The sequence below is a fragment of the Euleptes europaea genome, chromosome 3, assembly GCF_029931775.1.
Source record: "Euleptes europaea isolate rEulEur1 chromosome 3, rEulEur1.hap1, whole genome shotgun sequence".
NCBI lineage: Eukaryota > Metazoa > Chordata > Lepidosauria > Squamata > Sphaerodactylidae > Euleptes > Euleptes europaea.
This window is the reverse complement of record NC_079314.1, coordinates 60,893,962-60,913,333: the sequence shown is the minus strand read 5'-3', so window position 1 is coordinate 60,913,333 and position 19,372 is coordinate 60,893,962. Positions and strand designations below refer to the sequence as shown.

The 19,372-nt window shown below is 41.4% G+C and overlaps 1 protein-coding gene across 1 annotated transcript in view; it reads right to left on the bottom strand.

Moving 5' to 3' along the window:
- Positions 1–19,134, bottom strand: part of TFEC (transcription factor EC) — a 70,933-nt gene extending 51,799 nt beyond the window's left edge. The window contains exon 1 of the mRNA XM_056846856.1: positions 18,976–19,134. Within this exon, the coding sequence (XP_056702834.1) occupies positions 18,976–19,002 (27 nt within the window). The 5' untranslated portion in view covers positions 19,003–19,134. The remainder of the gene's footprint in view (positions 1–18,975) is intronic.
- Positions 19,135–19,372: the final 238 nt, after the last annotated feature.

Sequence of the window (19,372 nt, the reverse complement as noted above, 5' to 3'; positions counted from 1 at the left end):
ACTGTAAGAACAGCCATTACTAGATTTTCTGTCCCTATAGCTTTTGGTGCAGTATGAAATCTGTTTTATGTGAATTAACCCACTTTAACCTGCATAGTACCTCTTACACCACATCTTGTTATATTTCAGCTGGCTTTTTCCATGCCCTAAAACATCTTTCTCTTCTCCTCCCCCACCTTTAACATTAATATCTACCCTTAAGAAGAGGAGGGAAGTTAGGTAAAGTTGCTCACAACTTAGACTGTTCAGTTGTTTTATTAATAAAAGGTATTACTATTACTGCTATTACTCTTGAATTCATTTTCTATTACATTGGTACAGTGACCTGAAATTTTGTAGGTTTTAAGTATGCTGAAATTTTAATTACATTGAGGAGACCTCAAGTTCAGCATCACAGTTCCTGACTTCAGGCTATGTATTTTGATTCATTATTTCTCCCTGTCTCCCACCAACTTTCACTTCCCAGAGTTGATTTCTTCAAAGACAGACCATATGCATAATACTGAACAGTTTGAAAATTTGTGTTGTCTATTACCTATTAAAGTAGTCAATATATTCTACATGTAAATACATTTGTAATAAACCTGAAACATTTTTGTGTGATATACCATGTGACTTACTTGAAATATAAGCATGGCAGTTCTGTACAGACACATAATGGGCTACTTTCCACCATGCTACCGTGTTTCCCCGAAAATAAGACACTGTCTTATATTTATTTTTCCTCAAGAAGACACACTATGGCTTATTTTCAGGGGATGTCTTATTCCGAGGGAATCAGAACTGTCCTCCCTCAATAGCTGGGCTTTAAACGGTGGGTGGGAAAGTTCACCCGGTGCCTCCATAGAGATACAATGTGATACACTTTGTCTCTATGGAGGTGCGGGGTGAACTTTCCCAGCATTTAAAGCCCGGCTTCCCCATTGAGATACATTGGAAGGACCACATTAAAAAGTCACAGCCACTTTGCCAATGCATTTCCATGGAGGAGGATGGGGCGACCGCTTCCAGACCCCATAACTCCAGACCCCCTGACCCAATCTTTACCAAACCTGGGGGGGGGGAGTTCTTGCAAGGAGAGTCCCTTCTAGCTACCCTGAAAATTTGGGACCTCTACCTGCAAAAATGCCCCCCCCCCCAGGAGCTGCAGAAAGATGTTCCCCCCCAAAATGGATTTTTATCTGGCTTTTTCAGGAATGGCAAATCCGGCTTTGACAACCACCTGGATTTTGCGGACTCAGTAAACCTGAACCCAAATTTTACCGAATTTGCATTTATTTGGTATTTTTCTGGTTCGGTTTTTACCGAATCAACAGCCCTACTCACAAGACATTGCTGAAATCAGTAAACAAAATAGTATGTACATGTAGCATATAAGTTCCATTTTAATGTGCTCAGTAAGAAGTACATCTGTTACTACATTCCACTTTTCCCTCTGGTTAATGAGTGAAAAGCACAGGCACGATTGGCAAATCAGGAGAAAAGCCGCTAATGGGTTTAAATGGCCAAATTATTTTGGAAACCCGAATTTAAACCCAAATTCCTAACTTTACCGGTGTAGGAAATTCGGCATTTGGGTTTTCCCAAATAAAAAAATGGCCAATAAACCCGAACCCAAATTTTAACTATTTTTCCCCCAACAGCCCTACTTGTGAGTGACATTATATGTTTACTGGACTTTTCAAGTATTGTCTTCTTAATTTTCCTGAGTGCATCCATTATTTTATGTTTTGAACAGGGAATGAAACAGGGTATTGGCCTCCTAATCTTCCTATATCTACCAAGAGCATATCCTCAGTTACTTCAATAGATTCTGTTATATGGCCTCAAGTCTCTGTTATTTTATAGACCCCATAGTTAGGAATTAGCCTGATCTTGTCAAATCTTGAAAGCAAAGCAAGGTCGGCATTGGTCAGTATTTGTATGGGATATCACCAAGGAATACCAGAGGCAACCTGGCAAACCACCTCTGAACATCTCCCACCTTGAAAACCCTACGGGGTCACCATAAGTCAGCTGTGACTTGACAGCAAAAATAAAGTTAGGAATTGTACATACTGCTATAGTCATATAGCAAAGATTTGGAGAAAACGTTTAGGATCGAACCCCACTGTTATTTCAAATTCAATTGCTGTGACAGGTTTTTTTTATTTACAGAGTTTAAAATGAGTTTTAAAAGTTTACAAAGTTTAAAATTTAAATGAGCCCCACTGTGGCTGGGGAGGGGGCAGGATAGAAATTAAATCAAATTTTAAAAATGATGAAATCAATGGAGCTAACATTATAGATGCTCTGCAAGACTAAAGCTGAAAGACAAGACTGAAGACAGAAAACCTAAAACAACATTCAGGCATATAATACATTAATTGTTCTAGTTTCTCTTTGAAACATAATTTTTTTTCTGTTAATTCTAAGAATTAAATTTAGAAAAATTAAGTTTTCTAATTATGAATGAAACCAACATTAAAAACATCAATAAAACAGGAACTCTCCCATTTGGGATTAGAAAATCTTGTATTATAATTTAAATAGGATGCTCTTTGGCTCTGCCAAGTGCTCTTGCATGCTATTTCATGTGGGTTTTTAAAGACGTTTTGCAGAATGCATCATGAATATGTGTCATGAGAATCAAAGAGAAAGATAAGTTCGATTAATTCACTTTGGATAAGAAGTTGGAATATATCAACTTGCTATCATGGTATTGAAGATAAACTAGGATTCCTGTTGGTATTTATAATTGGTTGAAAATTGTTTCAGGGAATATCTTCTGTACAAAATGTAAGAAACATCTAAATCAGTTCAGCAAGATCTGAGCAGGTGAGCTAGAAACTGCATTCTTCTGGTCTCAAAAGAACCCATAGCAGTTGAGGGAAGATTTCCCTTGGGGAAATGTAGACATTATTGGGGCTGGGCTTCTCACAAGGGATAATAGAAAGTGAAACCATATTTGAGGGAGCTTATATAGTGGAATGCCTCATAGGTTGAATAGAAGAGAAGTGGATCTTGCTGATTTTCAGTCCTTTGTTAACCTAAGACCTGTCCCAAGGTATTTGCTGATTGATATCCACAGAAGGATGCTTGCGAACCCAGCACTGAAGGGGTGAGGAGACAGTGAGGCACACCCCCACCATACCCATGCAATAACTACAGGCAACTTTTATGGATTGAAAATGGCCTCAACTTTTATTGGTACAGCATCTGTCAGAGCCTTGGTTCAGCATGGAGCAAAGGATCCAGGCTTTGGCTGGCCAATGTACACTACCCTGTCCCAGCCCACCTGCTGGGAGAGATGTAGGATTCCACATGGGCTGAAGCCACTGCATAGTCTCCCCTGCCACTTGAAAGTGAGGGCACCTTCACAGCCCCTGTAAGCCCTCACTCCAAAATCTCTTAAGAGGATCCCTGAAGTTGGAGGAAATGGGCAAAAAGATAATGGAAGATGTTGTGGCACACATAGTTACAACAAACCTGGCCTCTCAGGGAAGCCTGCCAAAAGAGGAGTCTGGATACCCAGAATAGAATAGCCTTGAAGATCAGTAAGAAGAAGACAGAGTGGCAACAATTATATAGCCTTATGTAGATTAGAAGTCATCTAACCCATTATCAATAGGAACAATTTGTTTAAGCCCAGGTGCAGAAGTATCTGAGACCTGCAAGAATGTTCAGCTTCACAGAAGTGAAAATATGATTCAAGGATGGGAGTATTGGTTGAGAGCCAAAACATATTCATGTGTATGAGAAACTTGCAATCATTATTTTTAAACAGACTTTGCTAAGATAAAAAGTAGCGAGAATGAACTAACTTATTTATATATTCTAAAAAGTTTTTTAAGTATGGTATTTGAAGTTATAAGATAATGAGTTAGCCAAGAATGTGACACCAATAAGTGGGACAGTTAGCTGTTGTCAGGAGATGATTTTAAAATCCTATAAATATTGTATTGTATTGTATTGTATTGTATTGACTGAGAGCTTCTTCTCAGAAGGGGTTCCTTGCCTGTGACCTGTTTACTATTGGGGTGAGACACTTTTATGGATTCATGTAATTGGTCTTCTTTAATTATCTATGTAACAATGATGGATGGTATAATGCTTTGTTGATTGAGTCTATGTTCAGAACACAATAATTATGCTCTAATAAAATAAGCTTAGAATGGAAGCAGAGACTCAGTAATAGTATTTACTGGTGTGCGATAGCCAGAACGAACCTACAGCATTGTGTGTGTGTGTGTGTGTGTGTGTGTGTAAAGTGCCGTCAAGTTGCAGCCAACTCATGGCGACCCCTTTTGGTGTTTTCATGGCAAGATACTAACAGAGGTGGTTTGCCAGTGCCTTCCTCTGCACAGCAACCCTGGTATTCCTTGGTGGTCTCCCATCCAAATACTAACCAGGGCTGACCCTGCTTAGCTTCTGAGATCTGACGAGATCAGGCTAGCCTGGGCCATCCAGGTCAGGGCACCTATAGCATCACTGAGGTATATATCTGGCTAGGAGCTAAATGATCTGGTATAGGAAAGTTAATTAGATATCTAGGGTTTCTTAATTGCACACCTATGCCTGAATCAGGCCTTACTAGAGTCATCCAGAGCACATGGTTTGATAGTGAACAATATTGGCACTCTCAACAAATGCAGAGGTAATCTAGTGATTGTACCATTTGGGGAGAAAATCTTGGAGCTGATGAAAGATATGAAATAGTGCTTTTGTTAAGATTTTTTAAAGAATCCTGCTGCGAATAATGCTATAGAATTAGTTAAATGTACCAAGAAATCAAAGAACCCACCATAAATAATGGACTGGTATAAAAGGATCTGAAATGTGATGCACTTAACTAAAATGAATTCTTATAAAAGGAAAGAGGAAGTATTATTGTCAAATAGGGTAGTTATCACTGTATTTTGTTTATAGAACATTGGAATACAGACTTCTTTGATTCTGCAAGTCCATATGTACCATTTTTATATGAAATTTAATTATTATACAGTCTCTCTTATAATACAGTCATATTGAAATACATACCAAACATTGGCCATAGCAACATAAACAGAAATATTTTTAGACCTCCTCTCTTCTGTCATTTGAATCTCAATTCTGGATATTTATTTCTTCCAAATAATTTTTATTAGTCTTTTTTTTAAAGCTATTGATTTCTTTTACCCCTCTTTTAATGACATAGGGTGAAAGGAAAAATCAATAGTAATATACAAGTGGGGACCCACAAAAAACTTGCAGAGAGGGTGTATCCCTTCCCTCCCTATGCTTCCTTCCCTCCTTCCCCCTTCTCTATCTTCCTCCTCTTTCTTCCCCTCCTCTTATCAGTCTACCTATCCCCATCTCTTTTGCCTCACCCCTTCTCCTTCAACCTACACCCCTATTTCCTTTTTTCTTCCATTTCCCTTATCTGTCAACCTACCCACATCTCATTTGCTCCTCCACCATTTCACCATCAATCTACCCCACTCTTCCTGCTCTCCCCACCTGACTCCCACCATTGGCACTCCATTCACCCTTACCTTTGCAGCATTCCCTATCTGCCCCCCCCAAACCTTGGCACTCCACTCACTCCTATCCTTGCTGTTCTCTCCACCAACCCCTACCCTTGGCACTCCCCTTACCCACACCTTTGCAGTTCTACCTATCTGCTCACCCACTACACTCACTCCCCATCCTTGCTACTTTCCCCATCCACCACCCACCTTTGGCATTCTACTTACTCCTGCCATTGCAGCCCTCCCTAACTAACCCCTCCACCTTTGGCACTCTTCTCACCCAACACCCCTGCTGCTCTCTCCATCTACCTTCCAGCAGGAGGGTGGTGGGTAGAGTTGCCAGGTCCCTCTTCGCCACCAGTGGGAGGTTTTTGGGGTGGAGCCTGAGAAGGGGGATTGGGGAGGGACTTCAATGTCATAAAGTCCAATTGCCAAAGCAGCCATTTTCTCCAGGAGAATTGATCTCTATCGGCTGGAGAACAGTTGAAATAGCAGATCTCCAGCTACTACAACCTGGAGGTTGGCAACCCTAGTGGTGGGCTTGCTGGCAAGGACCTCCTTCCTGGTTCAGTGAGGGCCTGTGAGACTCTCAGGAGGGGGAATCCCATCTCCCCCACACTTTCCCACTGGACCTGCCACAGATCCCAGACTGCACTGCTGCCAGGCACAAAGCAGCTCACAGGCTGCACCACTGCTGGGCCCAGCACAGATCCCAGGCTGTGCCATCACTGCCGTCTGGCTTAACATGGCTCCTGAGCTACACCACTGCTTGGCCCAGTGTGGTTCCTGAGCTGTGCCCCCTGAGATAGGTGCTTGGGGGGATTTAAAACCCCAATGGGGGGGGTTAAACCCCCAATTTTTTCTAAATGTCAGGCTTTTCTGAAAACCGAGGGTTTTCCCCCAAGTTTGCAAAAACATCTGTTTAGTGCAAGTGTGGCCACAATCCATGCATTTAGATATCCGCAGATGAGGGCCACACTTGGGAAATAGCAGCATTAAGCACAACACCACCCCCATCACCTGCTACCAATATTTATCTATCCATGTATGGATAATTTTAACTTGTTTTTAACTAATTTTTAAATTATTTATTTATTTATTTTTCAAATGTATAACCCGCCCTCATCCCCACCAAGCCAGGCTCTGTTGCTATATGCGCCACCTCCAGCCCTGGTCATGGCAAGCCCCCTGAAGGCGTGCGGGGGGGGGGGGCTTTAAACAGATCTGCACCTAACAGCTGGGAGGCACAGATCTGTTCCCCCCCCCCCCCGCGCGCACCTTCAGGAGGCTTCCCTGAAGCCAGGCGGGGGCACTTTAAACAGACCTGCGCCTCCCAGCGGGGAGGCGCAGATCTGTTTAAAGAGCCCCCGCGCGCCTTCAGGGGGCTTCCTTCTCCACATCATTCACAGTTTTATAAGCCCCCATTCAGTCATTTCCCCCCCCCCGTTCTAGAATCTATAACTCCCCACAGCTTTTCTCAAATGTTTTCTAAGCCTTTTAACATAGAAAATCCCCATGGGGGGGCAAGATCTTTCCTCTCTTGCTAGCTTCAAGTAAATTCCTTTGAGGACGGTTTTTTTTTGGGGGGGACGACATCATAAACAGTCTCTTGTTTCTAGAATGGGGAAAAATTAACCAGAAATTCGGGGTTGCAGGTTCGATTTTCTGCAGGTGAATTTTTTCCCTCTAGACAAAAGTGGAGGCACCAGGCGGGAGTTAAAGCAGGGCCGGGTTTTCTTTCACAAGCCAAACCGCTGAAAGAAAGCTTCTCTTTCTCTCCCTCCCCCCTCCTTCATTCGTTTGACTTGCTCTCCCTATGGAGTATGGACAACAGCTGGTACTTTAGGGGAAAGTTTTTAAAAAATAAGAAAAGGGATTAAGGCCAGGAAACAGACACAAAAGAGTGAGTTTTCACAGAGATGGGCTGCCTGAAAAGAAAGGCGCCTTTTCTCAAATACCTTCTCGAGCCATATTATAGAGGACATACTGCAAGTTACCAGCCGCTGACCTCAGGGTAAGGTTAGCTAAATTCGAGGGTGCGGGGAGGGGGGGATTTTTCAGAGCAAGAGCCTTGTGGATCGCTGGGAAAAAATGCTTACTTCTCCAGAAAGTCGTACAATCCCCCCCCCCGTGACAGGTGTGTGTCGCAAAGCAGAAACAAACGAGCTGTCTCCCATCCAAGTCTTCCACCTGGTTTTCTTTGCCGAGGATTTGTGGTTCGTTTAATGGCGAGGGAGGGTCTCTGGGTTTGGGGCGAGGGGAAACCTGGTGATGGGGCTGATTGTCAGAAGAAGGAAGCCACCCGGCTGCTCTGGAAGCATCCAGGGGCGACGTTGGCCTTGGGAGGATCGCGCTCAACACTCTCCCTGGTTAATTCCAGAAAACGGCTGCAATTGCATGCATTCCCAAGGGAGGTGCAGCCCGATACCACGGACCCCCCTGCAGGCCTGTGCAGGCTCACAGAAGTATCAAAAGAGCGGGGACCTGTATGTGCAAAGTGCCTCCAAGTCGCAGACACTTTATGGCGACCCAGTAGGGTTTTCAAAGCAAGAGACAAACAGAGGCAGGTTTGGAAGCCCCCTGAAGGCGCGCGGGGGGGGGCATTTAAACAGATCTGCGCCTAACAGCTGTTAGACACAGATCTGTCCCCCCCCCCCGCACGCACCTTCAGGGGGCTTCCCTGAAGCCAGGCAGGAGGCGCTTTAAACAGATATGTGCCTCCCGGCTGGGAGGCACAAATCTGTTCCGCCACCACCCCGCGTGCCTTCAGGAGGCTTCCCTGAAGGCGCGTGGGGGCCCTTTAAACAGATCTGCGCCTTTCAGCTGGAAGGCGCAGATCTGTGTAAAGAGCCCCCGTGCGCCTTCAGGGAAGCCTCCTGAAGGCACGCGGGGGGGGGATTTTTCCCCGAACACCGGATCTCGCCTGAATTTCGGGGATCCGAAGCGGGGGAGTTTGGATTTTGCCAAATTTTGCTGAAGCCAAACTTTACCGAATTTTTTTTTCAACAGCCCTAGCGAGAGCATCACGTCGCCCTCCTCTGCATCCCGCCTCCCGTATCCTGTCGTATCCTGTGGGAAAATGCATCTGCTGCAATCTGCATTCCACATCCCTGGAGGGTAAAATTCACACCATCATAAATCAATATCAAACATGAGAACATCAGCGAGCTGAGCTATCCCGAGGATGTGTAAATCACAGGTGCCAGCTTAGATTGCAAATTGTCACTTTACCCAAACTTTGGTCCCGAAGTCTTTGATCCCTTTTGTTTTGGGAAAGGAGCCATATAGGGAATCTCATCCCCTCCACCCCCAGAAAAGGGTATATTTTGCCCTCCCCAACAAGGTAGTCAGATCAGATCTTCCTCTAACTCTGTCTTGTCTCTCTGGTGTGTTGAGTTTTCGCGGAACTCCACACCCCTTCCCCCCCCCGCTTCTGGTGACTTGGCTGGTTCAAGGCTCCGGAAAATCCCTCTCCCAGACCACATTGTACTTTGTTTTGTATCTATAAGCCATGGATTTTGGACATCTCCACTTCTAGTTTGGTAACATATTCCCAATTAATAACTTCCTCAATGTCTCTAGCCTACCTCCTTTTATTCTTAGTTCCTTGTATGTATGTATTTGCAACACTGAACGAATGAATACATAACCATCTTTTAATCTGGAAATCTTTGGTCTGTCTTTATTTGGGAGTCACTGAAAACAACCCTGGTAGACACTGGGAGATTTCCGCTATATAAATAAATATTGCTCGTGCTAATTTCCCCAATCAAAGAGCAGTTTTGGTAACAGCTTGGGGCAGGTAACAATGATTAAAATACATAAAACTTCTGTCATCAGTGGTAAAAATATTAATTTATTTAATGATTTCACATTTTTATATGAGAGCAATTAATGCTGGACTTAGACCAGGGAAACCTGGGCTTGAATCTGACTGCTTAGTCACAAATGTATTGACTGATGTTGGCTAGTTAACAGGATAAAAGAGGAAGCTCAATGCTGTGAACTCTTTGCAGGAACACCAGGATAACTATTAATATTAGTAATAAATCCCAAACAGTTGATGTTCCCTTTATATAAATAAAATTGCTCAATCACATTTTAATTGTCACAGAGACCCCTAAAACAAGTACAAGTAAAATTTATTGCCGATGGCCAAAGGCCATTACAATCTTGAGATATTTTCTGTTTTGATTTTATTCTGTTTAAATCATGATATAAAATCAAAATAATATTCTTGTGTTCCATTTCACAGACATTACAAAGAAAAGGAAAGAATACATATTCTCCATTTACACTATATCCTCTATTTCTTCTTTGTATCTTCTAGTGCTTTTATCTGGAGAGATGTAAGAGTATCAATCACTCTTAAAAAGAACTGTTCAATGGATAACATTTTTAATGCAGCATATACTCTGCAATTACTAATTCAAATTGTACACAACTTACATTTCCAATGAATTAACAAAGGTCAGATGTGTAGGTCTAGGAACAAGTATGTTGAACTATACCATAATTGCTCAGGGACATGGAATTTCAACTACCCTATATTTAGAACTTGTATAAATAGTTCCAAACCAAAGACTGTAGGTGAAAATAATTATGGGGATGATTGTAGTGTGATTTGTCTGGAACAAAGGAAAAAACAAGAAAGATTATCCTAACCATCTGATCTGCGAAATCAGATTATCTGTTTATCATCTCTTTAACTACATTAGGTAGTAACATTTCAGATTTCACAAAGTTATCATTGGAACGGACTGCACTGAAATCTGAAGATGGTTTGTATTTGGACCTCCAATGATTTCTTCTTCTGCATTGTCTTCATAATGATATGTTCTTTCCTCTTCTTTTTCCCTGTTGCTTACACATCTTCAATCTTCATATTGTCCCTAATTAAATTGATGGCTCAGGACATGTAAGTAACGGATGCAGTGATAGAAGATGCTCCTATCTAATATTAATTGGGGAAAATGCCATTAGCATAGAGCTTGATCCTTCAGTTCCTTTCTGCTGGAAACTTTAGTATACAACCTCTAGACTCACTGCGGAGAGGATATTGTCTAGAGAAAAAACCAATGTGTTAGAAATGACTAATCAAGTAAATGATTTTTGTTTTTAGTGGTTATGGAGGAATACTTAGAATTAACAGTTCCAGATACTCTCTGTGGTTATTCAAATTACCAGGGTATTAGATTTTAGCCTTTAGTATTATTTAGTCAATCTGAGGTACTTATCTTCTATCAATTGCATTAATTATTTTGAACCTGCCAACTGCAGCTAAGATTGTATATGCTTACCACTAGAAATCAGGAGTTCTTCCACCTGCAAAAGAATGGGTTATGAAAATTCTAAGGACAGCAGAAGTAGACCAGCAGGGTCTACCCTTAGAACATCTGAAATAATAATAGATTCAAGGGCCTCTAAGCAAATGGAAACTGCTTTTTTTTTTCTTTAGGGGAGGATCTAGATCAGATGATGTTTCCAGACTGGATTGAGCCAGCACCTCTTTCTTAAGAAATTAAGCACTGAACCAAAGGTTTCTAATCTGCAGTCAAGATCTTTCCATTCTAATTTTGCAACACCAGATATCAGTGCACCACAATGCTGGTTATTTCCCTAATAATCTGTTTCACTTTCCTATTAAGAATTAGTCTTCTTAGTTTATATACAATTTGCAACAAGAATATTTTGATGATTCCAAACTCATGTTTTTGAAGATTAGCAATATCAGGAATCTTGTTCACTCTAACTGATTGGCTGAGATATTTGATACACTTTGCCAAAGGCAAAGTATTGTCTCTTGAAATTAACAGGAATATCTTTCACAGTGGCTCACTTGGGGAAGTGGAGGAGATTTGTCATACAGTACTTCCCCAAATGCAAGGAACAGTTTCCTGAAAATACTTTTCTGTTTGCTTCTACATATGTTCCATCTTGCATATTTGCTGCAGAAGCTTCATGAGTAAATTAAGATTTCAATTAGATGACCCCTTCCAATGCATTTTCATTATTGCTCCTTCACAACTTGCAAATGGAAACTTCAAAAATGATATCAACATACCCTTTGCACCCAACATACACATGTATGTATAAATAAAATATAAAAATAATTATGCTTTAAGTGTATTTTATATGGATTTATGATTATGGCATTGTAATTATGCCAATAAAGGTTTGTGTTTGTATAAAAACAAACAGTCGTTATGTGTTTTTCAATGAAACACCATGTGCTGAACAAACTAACCATCCTTGACCATACACACTTTTTACCCAACTACCACCACCATCCAATTGGAAGTACAAGGCTGTTGAAGATCAGAGCTCAATGGGTTGGACTCTACAATGGGATTACAGCTGAATGGATTGAATGGGCTGAAAGCAGGAGGTGACCTCTGAGTTTGTGAGCCAGATTGAAGAGGCTGTGGCTCAGTGGTAGAGCATCTGCTTGGCATGCAGAAGGTCCCAGGTTCAATCCCTGGCATCTCCAGTTAAAAGGACTGGGCAAGTAGGTGATTTGAAAGCCCTCTACCTGAGATCCTGGAGAGCTGCTGCCAGTCTGAGTAGACAATATTGACTTTGATGGACCAAGGATCTGACTCAGTATAAGGCAGCTTCATGTGATCATGTGTTCAAGACACCTGCTTCTCTTTAACCATCTCTGCTGAGTCACTGGACTTTTTTGTGATGCCTGAGGTGTGAGCCAAAGGGCTCTTGGCCTGTGGTTCAGCAGTCTGGAAGATCCAGATATATCAGGAAGAAGTATTGAAGCAGCACTGCTTGGCCCTCATATGTTTGTACCAAGAAAAGGAGGATTACCAAAAGAGAAGACTGGGATCTCTGGCCTCTTGTACTGGGAGGAAGGAGGGTAAGGGTGTGGCATTTTTTGTTTGTTTCTTGTTTAACCAGGTGACAGTTAGGTTTTGTGTGTATTACTCAGATCCAGGTAGGGCTGCCAACCTCCAGGTACTAGCTGGAGATCTTCTGCTATTACAACTGATCTCCAGCCAATAGAGATCAGTTCACCTGGAGAAAATGGCTGCTTTGGCAATTGGACTCTATGGCATTGAAGTCCCTCCCCTCCCCAAACCCTGCCTTCCTCAGGCTCTGCCCCAAAAACCTCCTGCTGGTGGTGAAGAGGGACCTGGCAAGCCTAGATCCAAGTGAGAGGTGGGCCTGGATTTGTGTTTGCTTTGTTTTATGTTTTCAAGACCCCGATGAGTGGTGGGTCTGTATATTAAGGGTGGATGGGAGAGATGTGTTTGGGCGGACAGAATGGGATGAGAGATGGTGCCGTGATTCACAGTGTGTGGGGGTAGGGGGAGATATGGGGGTGGAAGAAGAGCTGGCCAGGTATGGGGACAGGTCAGCAGAAAAGTGCATGCTGCTGCTCCTTCTGGCTCTTCTTCCAGCTGAAGTGATGTTGGTAATCATATGGCCAGCCTGCCAGGCTATAAAATCCTGCTGCCAAATGCCAGATCAGTCACAGGAAAAACAGCAGCCAACCAGGAATTAATCCTGGATGAGAGGGCTGACCTGGCATGTATCACTGAGAGTTGGCTGGGGAGGGGGAATGGGTTAATCTCTCTGAATTATGCCCTCCAGGGCACGCAGTGATAGATCAGAATAGGTGTGGTGGGTGGGGAGGTGGTGTTGCTGTAGTCTATAAGGATTCTATCCCCCTAGCATGGTCCCCCATCTTAGAATACTATCAGTTTTGAGGCTGCGTACCTAATGTTGGGATTGAGAGACAGTTTCCCTACCTGAGCTGACAGATCCCTAAGCTGGTTGTCCTGGTGGACTTCACTGTTTGTGCCAAGGCTGTCTTGTCAGGTGCAATTCAGGATTTCATGGCCTCTATGAGCTGTCACAGGTCATTGTGCAGATCACACTCTTGATCTGGTACTTTGTTCTGGACAGGAGAAATGTGATCTGTGGGTGGTGGAATCGACGATGGTTTCTTTGTCATGGACAGATTGCCACCTGCTTGGGTCTAAACTTACACGGATACCAATATCATCCATTGGCAAAGTGCCACAGAGAATGGGAGGCTGCACTGGGGAGGTAAAATCAGGTTTATTCAGCCTCATTATCTTTTTCTGCCAGTTCATTCTCTTCATTTCACCATTTTGTCCACAAGGTTCCCCTTGGCCCCAGAATCAACTTTTTAGAGATATCAAGGGGCTGCTGGAGAGAGTAGAGAAGAAAGCAGGAAAGATACAGAGCTGTCAGTTCTTTCTATTCTAAATTTGTAAGTTTTAATCCAAAATATTTACTGGCAAGCACAATTTCCCACTTGAAAGAAAGATGTGTAATGTTGGTTCTCCAGTTTCACAGTTTCTGTAATTAAAATGTGTTAAATATTGTCACAGAGATATAATAGATGAGAAAATTACTTTGCATATGTGGTGCAAGAACCACCCAACTTTAAAATATCAGCTTTATCCTTCCTATACTTAACAGGGGTTTGGATTGACTAAGCAGCAAGGGATGGTCTCCAATACTGTTGCCTCATTAAAAGCAAATTTAATTTTATAAAACATAAAAAGCAATGTTCATGTCTTGCTTAACCCTAGTTCATTAAGCTGCAGTGCAATAGCTATAGAATTACAATGGTTTAATTGTGAGTCATGATCTCCATTCAGTTGGCAATGAAACAGCATGTTAACCAATCAGTTCCTGTAGCAAAACAAGGACTGTAGGTTTAATTACAGTTAGAACATGTGCATGTAAATTAATTACAGCTTTCTCAATTAGAGGCTGCTTTCCTGATTCTGGTACAAGCATTTACTCTGAATTACAAGACTGTGAGCCAAGGATAACCGCCTCAGTGCAGCTACATCTGACTTACATCAATTGTAAATGCCGCATTACTTAGAAAGCAGACATTAACTCCACATTAGCTCCCCAGCTTATGTATTCATAACAAATAGAGCACTTCCATGGATTTCCTACATGATATTGTGTGATTTTTTTTCCTACATGGGGATTATATCTGGGTTGGGAAAATGTCATCTGTAAATTGGTCACCACACAAGTCCATAAAAGAATCAAATGTATCAAACAAAATGACAAAACGCTGTGGAAGACACACGACCCTTCACAAAACGGATCTATAAAGTAGGTAAGTAAACCTTCTATTATCCTAAACCTACATATTGATTTAACAAACCACCATTCATTGCAATAATAAATCCATCTGTGAAGCTCGGATTCTGTTCCCTGACTCTTGGGGCCCTCAGAGTGTGAGGGAGCTGTTAATGAGTGATTGCTGCTCCTAAGCATTGCTGTATTCTAGTAGTGATATGCCCTGACCTGAGTGGCCCAGGTTAGGGTGTCCAATATTGTCAGCTCTCAAAAGCTAAGCAGGGTCAGCTCTAGTTAGTGCTTGCTTGGGAGACCACCAAGGAAGGCCAGGGGTTGCTACACAGATGTAGGTAATGGCAAATCACCTTTGTTCATCTCTTGTCTTGAAAACTGTATGGGGTTGCTGCAAATTGGTTGAAACTTGACAGCACTTTCTGCCATCACCATCACTAATATACCCTATAACCCTCAGTTATAAACTGCAGGGTCATGATTCAGATTTACTTTATATCCCAATATTCCATTTCAACTTATCTCCCAGTTGAGGGAGGACAAAGGGAAGGCATTCCACAATGTCAACACCATAGAAGAAAAGACTCTGTCTGTCTCACAGATTTTACCATAGTAAAAGAAGCAATATGCTCTCATCAGATGACCTCAGGGCATGGGGAGGGACTTATAGTAGGTACTCCCTGAGATATTCAGGTCTGAGATATATTTCCATGGCTGAACATGCCAGCACTGGAACAGTTCAGAAATTAAATTTATAAAGTATGTTGCATTCGAAATTACTGGCATAAAAATAATTACTCATCACTGCCATTAGCAGTTAATAGTTTTTGTCATGAATATACAGCAGCCCAAAGGAAGTACTAATTTCAAACTATTTTTATGAGTAGGCTTTGTGCATGCAGACCCTGATAATTAAGGTCATAAAGAGACCTTCTACCTTGTAGAAAACAGATTGGAACAACCCTCAAATTCATTTCTAAACTCTAAGAAAAAGGAACAAGAATTACACTGATATTTGGACATCCGGCAGCAGAGAGGAACATGTTTCTTACCACTGGGGCAGGGTAATGACTATGGTAGAAAGACTGAGCCCTCCCATATTGCCAAAGCCATGGAGGGGGAATTGGCCTCTGAACCCAATAACTAGAAAAACTAAATACCGTGTCGTATTTCCTTGTGAATTCCAATTTTTATCAATACTTTACAGAAAATTTCCATTACCTTCAACAATAAGAACATAAGAAATACTTTATTTACTTTGTTTATAGTCCACCTTTCTCACAGAGCCTCAAGGCATATTACAGGATATAAAACAGTGCAATAAAACAGCATAAGTCAATCGGTGAACCATGCAATAGGACGAGGATAACAGAATTAAAGAACAATGCAAATAACACACAATCTAAGGCATGGTATACTATATTCAATGTAGAAAGTGGATTACAAGGTATAAGACAATAGCAATAAAAAAGAGATAAACAACTATATTTTTTTTAAATTTAGGGGGAAAGCATGGGTTTCTTCTTTAAGTAAAGTTAATGTGCACTTTTAATCAAAATACCTTAGTACAAATGAATGCTGAGTTCTTTTTATTTACTTCATTCACACCCTGCCTTTCTGTGAAGTATGTTAGATGGAGAGTGTGGGGCTGCCCCAAAGTTACCCAGCAAGTTTCCATGGCAGAGTGGGGGACCTGAGCATGGCTTTACCAGATCCTAGTACAACATCACAACCATTACACTACACTAGCTCTTCTGAAAGAAGCTATAAATAAAGAGGATGCCTTTTCTCTAAAAAATGAACAAAATTAAGTAGTCATAATATACAAAATAGAACATGAAACTTGGGATATCCTGAGGTAACTTTAACCTGCACAAGTTCTATTATTTTTAAAAGTCAGGAGAAAATAAGTATTAGTATTTTAGATGTGAGAAAGTCTCAGAAATATACTGGCAGGCTGTCTCCAAAAGTAATAGCATAATAATATTCCAGATACCAGACAAAATTAATACAGGATGAGATGACTCTTTCATCACAGCAGGAAAGCTCAAGGGGGGAAAATCCTGTCCTGAATATGGATCAAGGTTTTGCTTATTTAAAAGGGCAAGCCACCCAGATACATGGTGATGCAGAAATGTTTATCTGAGGCTGAGATTAAGAAGTGCCATCTGCATGGGCACCTTTACAATTTGGTGATGTCCTCAGAATTCTGAATAATTTTCATCATCAATCAAGAACCTGCCGTTCAGCACTGTGAGATAAACTTCCTACACCTTCAGGAGGTGTGAGAGTGGGTCTATAATATACCACTACATCTAAAATCCTATTAAAACATAATGGGCAGGATCCATATGCTCCATGCACACACAGCTGTGCTCACAAGAGGGTGTTCCCCCAGGATTCAACAGATATTTTGGTGTGACCGTGAACATGAATAACCTCTGTGAACAGCTTTGTAGAGGACCAGTTTGGCAGAATATTGATATGGGAAGCACAGATAGAGCTCCTGTAATAGAATAACACCATGTTGTAGTATGCATGTGCTTATTTAGCCCTAGAGATATTTCTCCCTGCATCTAATCATGCCCAATGTACTCTTACCTATAAGGGGGATTCAAAGGATCCTGGAACTAAATGTATACATTAATTCCTCCAACTTTATGTTCTAGCAGAATTTTGGGCTCAGGATGCAGGTGTTGGGGTACTTTTGTGCCACTCTACAGTTATGAAAACAAAGATAACTCTGACTGGCCTCTGGTGTCTGTTCAAATCTGGTTTGTTTCCGGCACTATCTAATCAAGTCTGCAACACGGCCTGAACTCTATTTTAAGAAAGATACAAACTGTAGATTCTCCATTTTGCCCCTTTGTCTCCCCCCCTTTTTTTTTTGTACTGAACATTAAGTCTGATGAAGAGTTCGGAAAAACTTAAAAGCTTACTCATCACTGGGTTGCAACCATTGGGTGGGCATAATAAAAAGATATTATTCTGCTGTCACAGAACTAGAGTTAAAGAGGCATAAGTACATACAGAGTTACAAGCTATGGCATAATTGTTAGCATTGACTGAATGTAAGATAAAGAAAATATAATTATGCAAACAAACCTACCTGTATTTAACATTATAGTTTACAATAAGAATTTTCACATCACTTTAGTGATATAAGTATCCACACAATACTCTCCAAGAGCCAAGAATTTGAGCCAGAGTGCACTGAAATGGTTGATTCCCAAGATCTTTGAATCAATTCATTGGACTGGTGAAACCTTAAAAAATGGGGTGGATCCTTCTATCTCCTTAGCAACCTTTTTTTACTTTTTTTCTTAAAATATTTATACCCACCTTTTCTTTTGGCTCTGAAGCTTTCTTCCAACTTAAATGGTTCTTCTGCTGGAGGAAGAACCACAAGAAGGAAGGGAACCTTGGGCTAGAGATATCCTACTTGGAAGATGGTTGGATCCACCCCATCTTAGTTACAGGTAAATTCTAATGGCACATAAACTGTGGCTGATTTTGTATGTGACATGTTCAGCTTTATACTTCCCACTTCTGTGAATTCAGTGAAAAGGATACTTTGAACAGAATATATATTTAAGAATGTCTCCCTTCTGCTATCTGTCCTATGTTAATATTTATATGTAAGTGATACCCACCAGGTAAAAATGGCACGCTTACCATCACATGTGAAAATGTCCTGAGCCTGTCCTTATATGAACCACGTTTTCTCTAACACAGCTACTGCACAACAGTTAAGAATGTGTCTACTTCATGGCATTAGTGATGATAAATTGTTAATGACTGCATTCCTCATAAACTAAAGACACTGAATACTGTCAACTTTTGGTATTCCCCCCTCCAAAAGTGTGATCTACAACTAATAATTGATTAATTGGGCAAAACTCTAAAGTGCTACAGAGCTTTATGAATCTAAACAATACACATTGTATGTTCATCCAAAAAGAATACCAGGAACACTGTCCTAGTTCTTCACAATGCCTTGTATTTTCTTCCACCCAAGTTAGCCCACATCATTAACGATGGAGGTACGCAGTGGCCATAGCAGTACCTTTACCAGGCAGAAAAGAAACCTTCCAAACATATCACTATTTTCCATTTCTAGCTGAGCCAAAGAATAATACCAGGGGGGGAGGGGGGACGGACACCACAAAACATAATCATATTTATAGAGCAAAACAGTCTTTATACTGCTTGGGGGGAGGAAAATGCTTCTTCCAACAATCACTTGCCATTATTGGCAAATAAATACCAGCAGGTACTTGTGACACCGGGTGTCAAGCATTCCATCTCATTCATTATATCGGAAGACATGCTATACATCTATCCCTCGCTGCTATAATAAGACAGCTTTAATTGGAGTTATACATACCTGCCCATACCAACTGTATTCCAGCATTGTAACTGTAGGGAAAGCCAAGCCTTAGAAAAAGTCTGGAAAAGTTTGTGAATACCCACTGTTTCATTAAGTGCAAAGCAAATGCCTGCACTGCTTCTTCCCCTTTCAAGGGAGTGTGCTCCAGTCCACAACTTTTTTTTTTAAACTGAGCCACCAGCGCAGCTACAATCTGAGCTTTGTTGAAGTGTTGTACTCTTACCGCTAAAACCTGTTGATAATGAACCTGAACCCATTATTTTGAGTCAATGAATTGAAAGAAATAGGGCAAAGAATGAAAGCCACAGGGCCAATTACCAGCATTCTTTGATGTATTACTCGCTAGCACACACCAAATCACTTTGTGTCTTTGTCTTGATCCCCTCTGTTATTC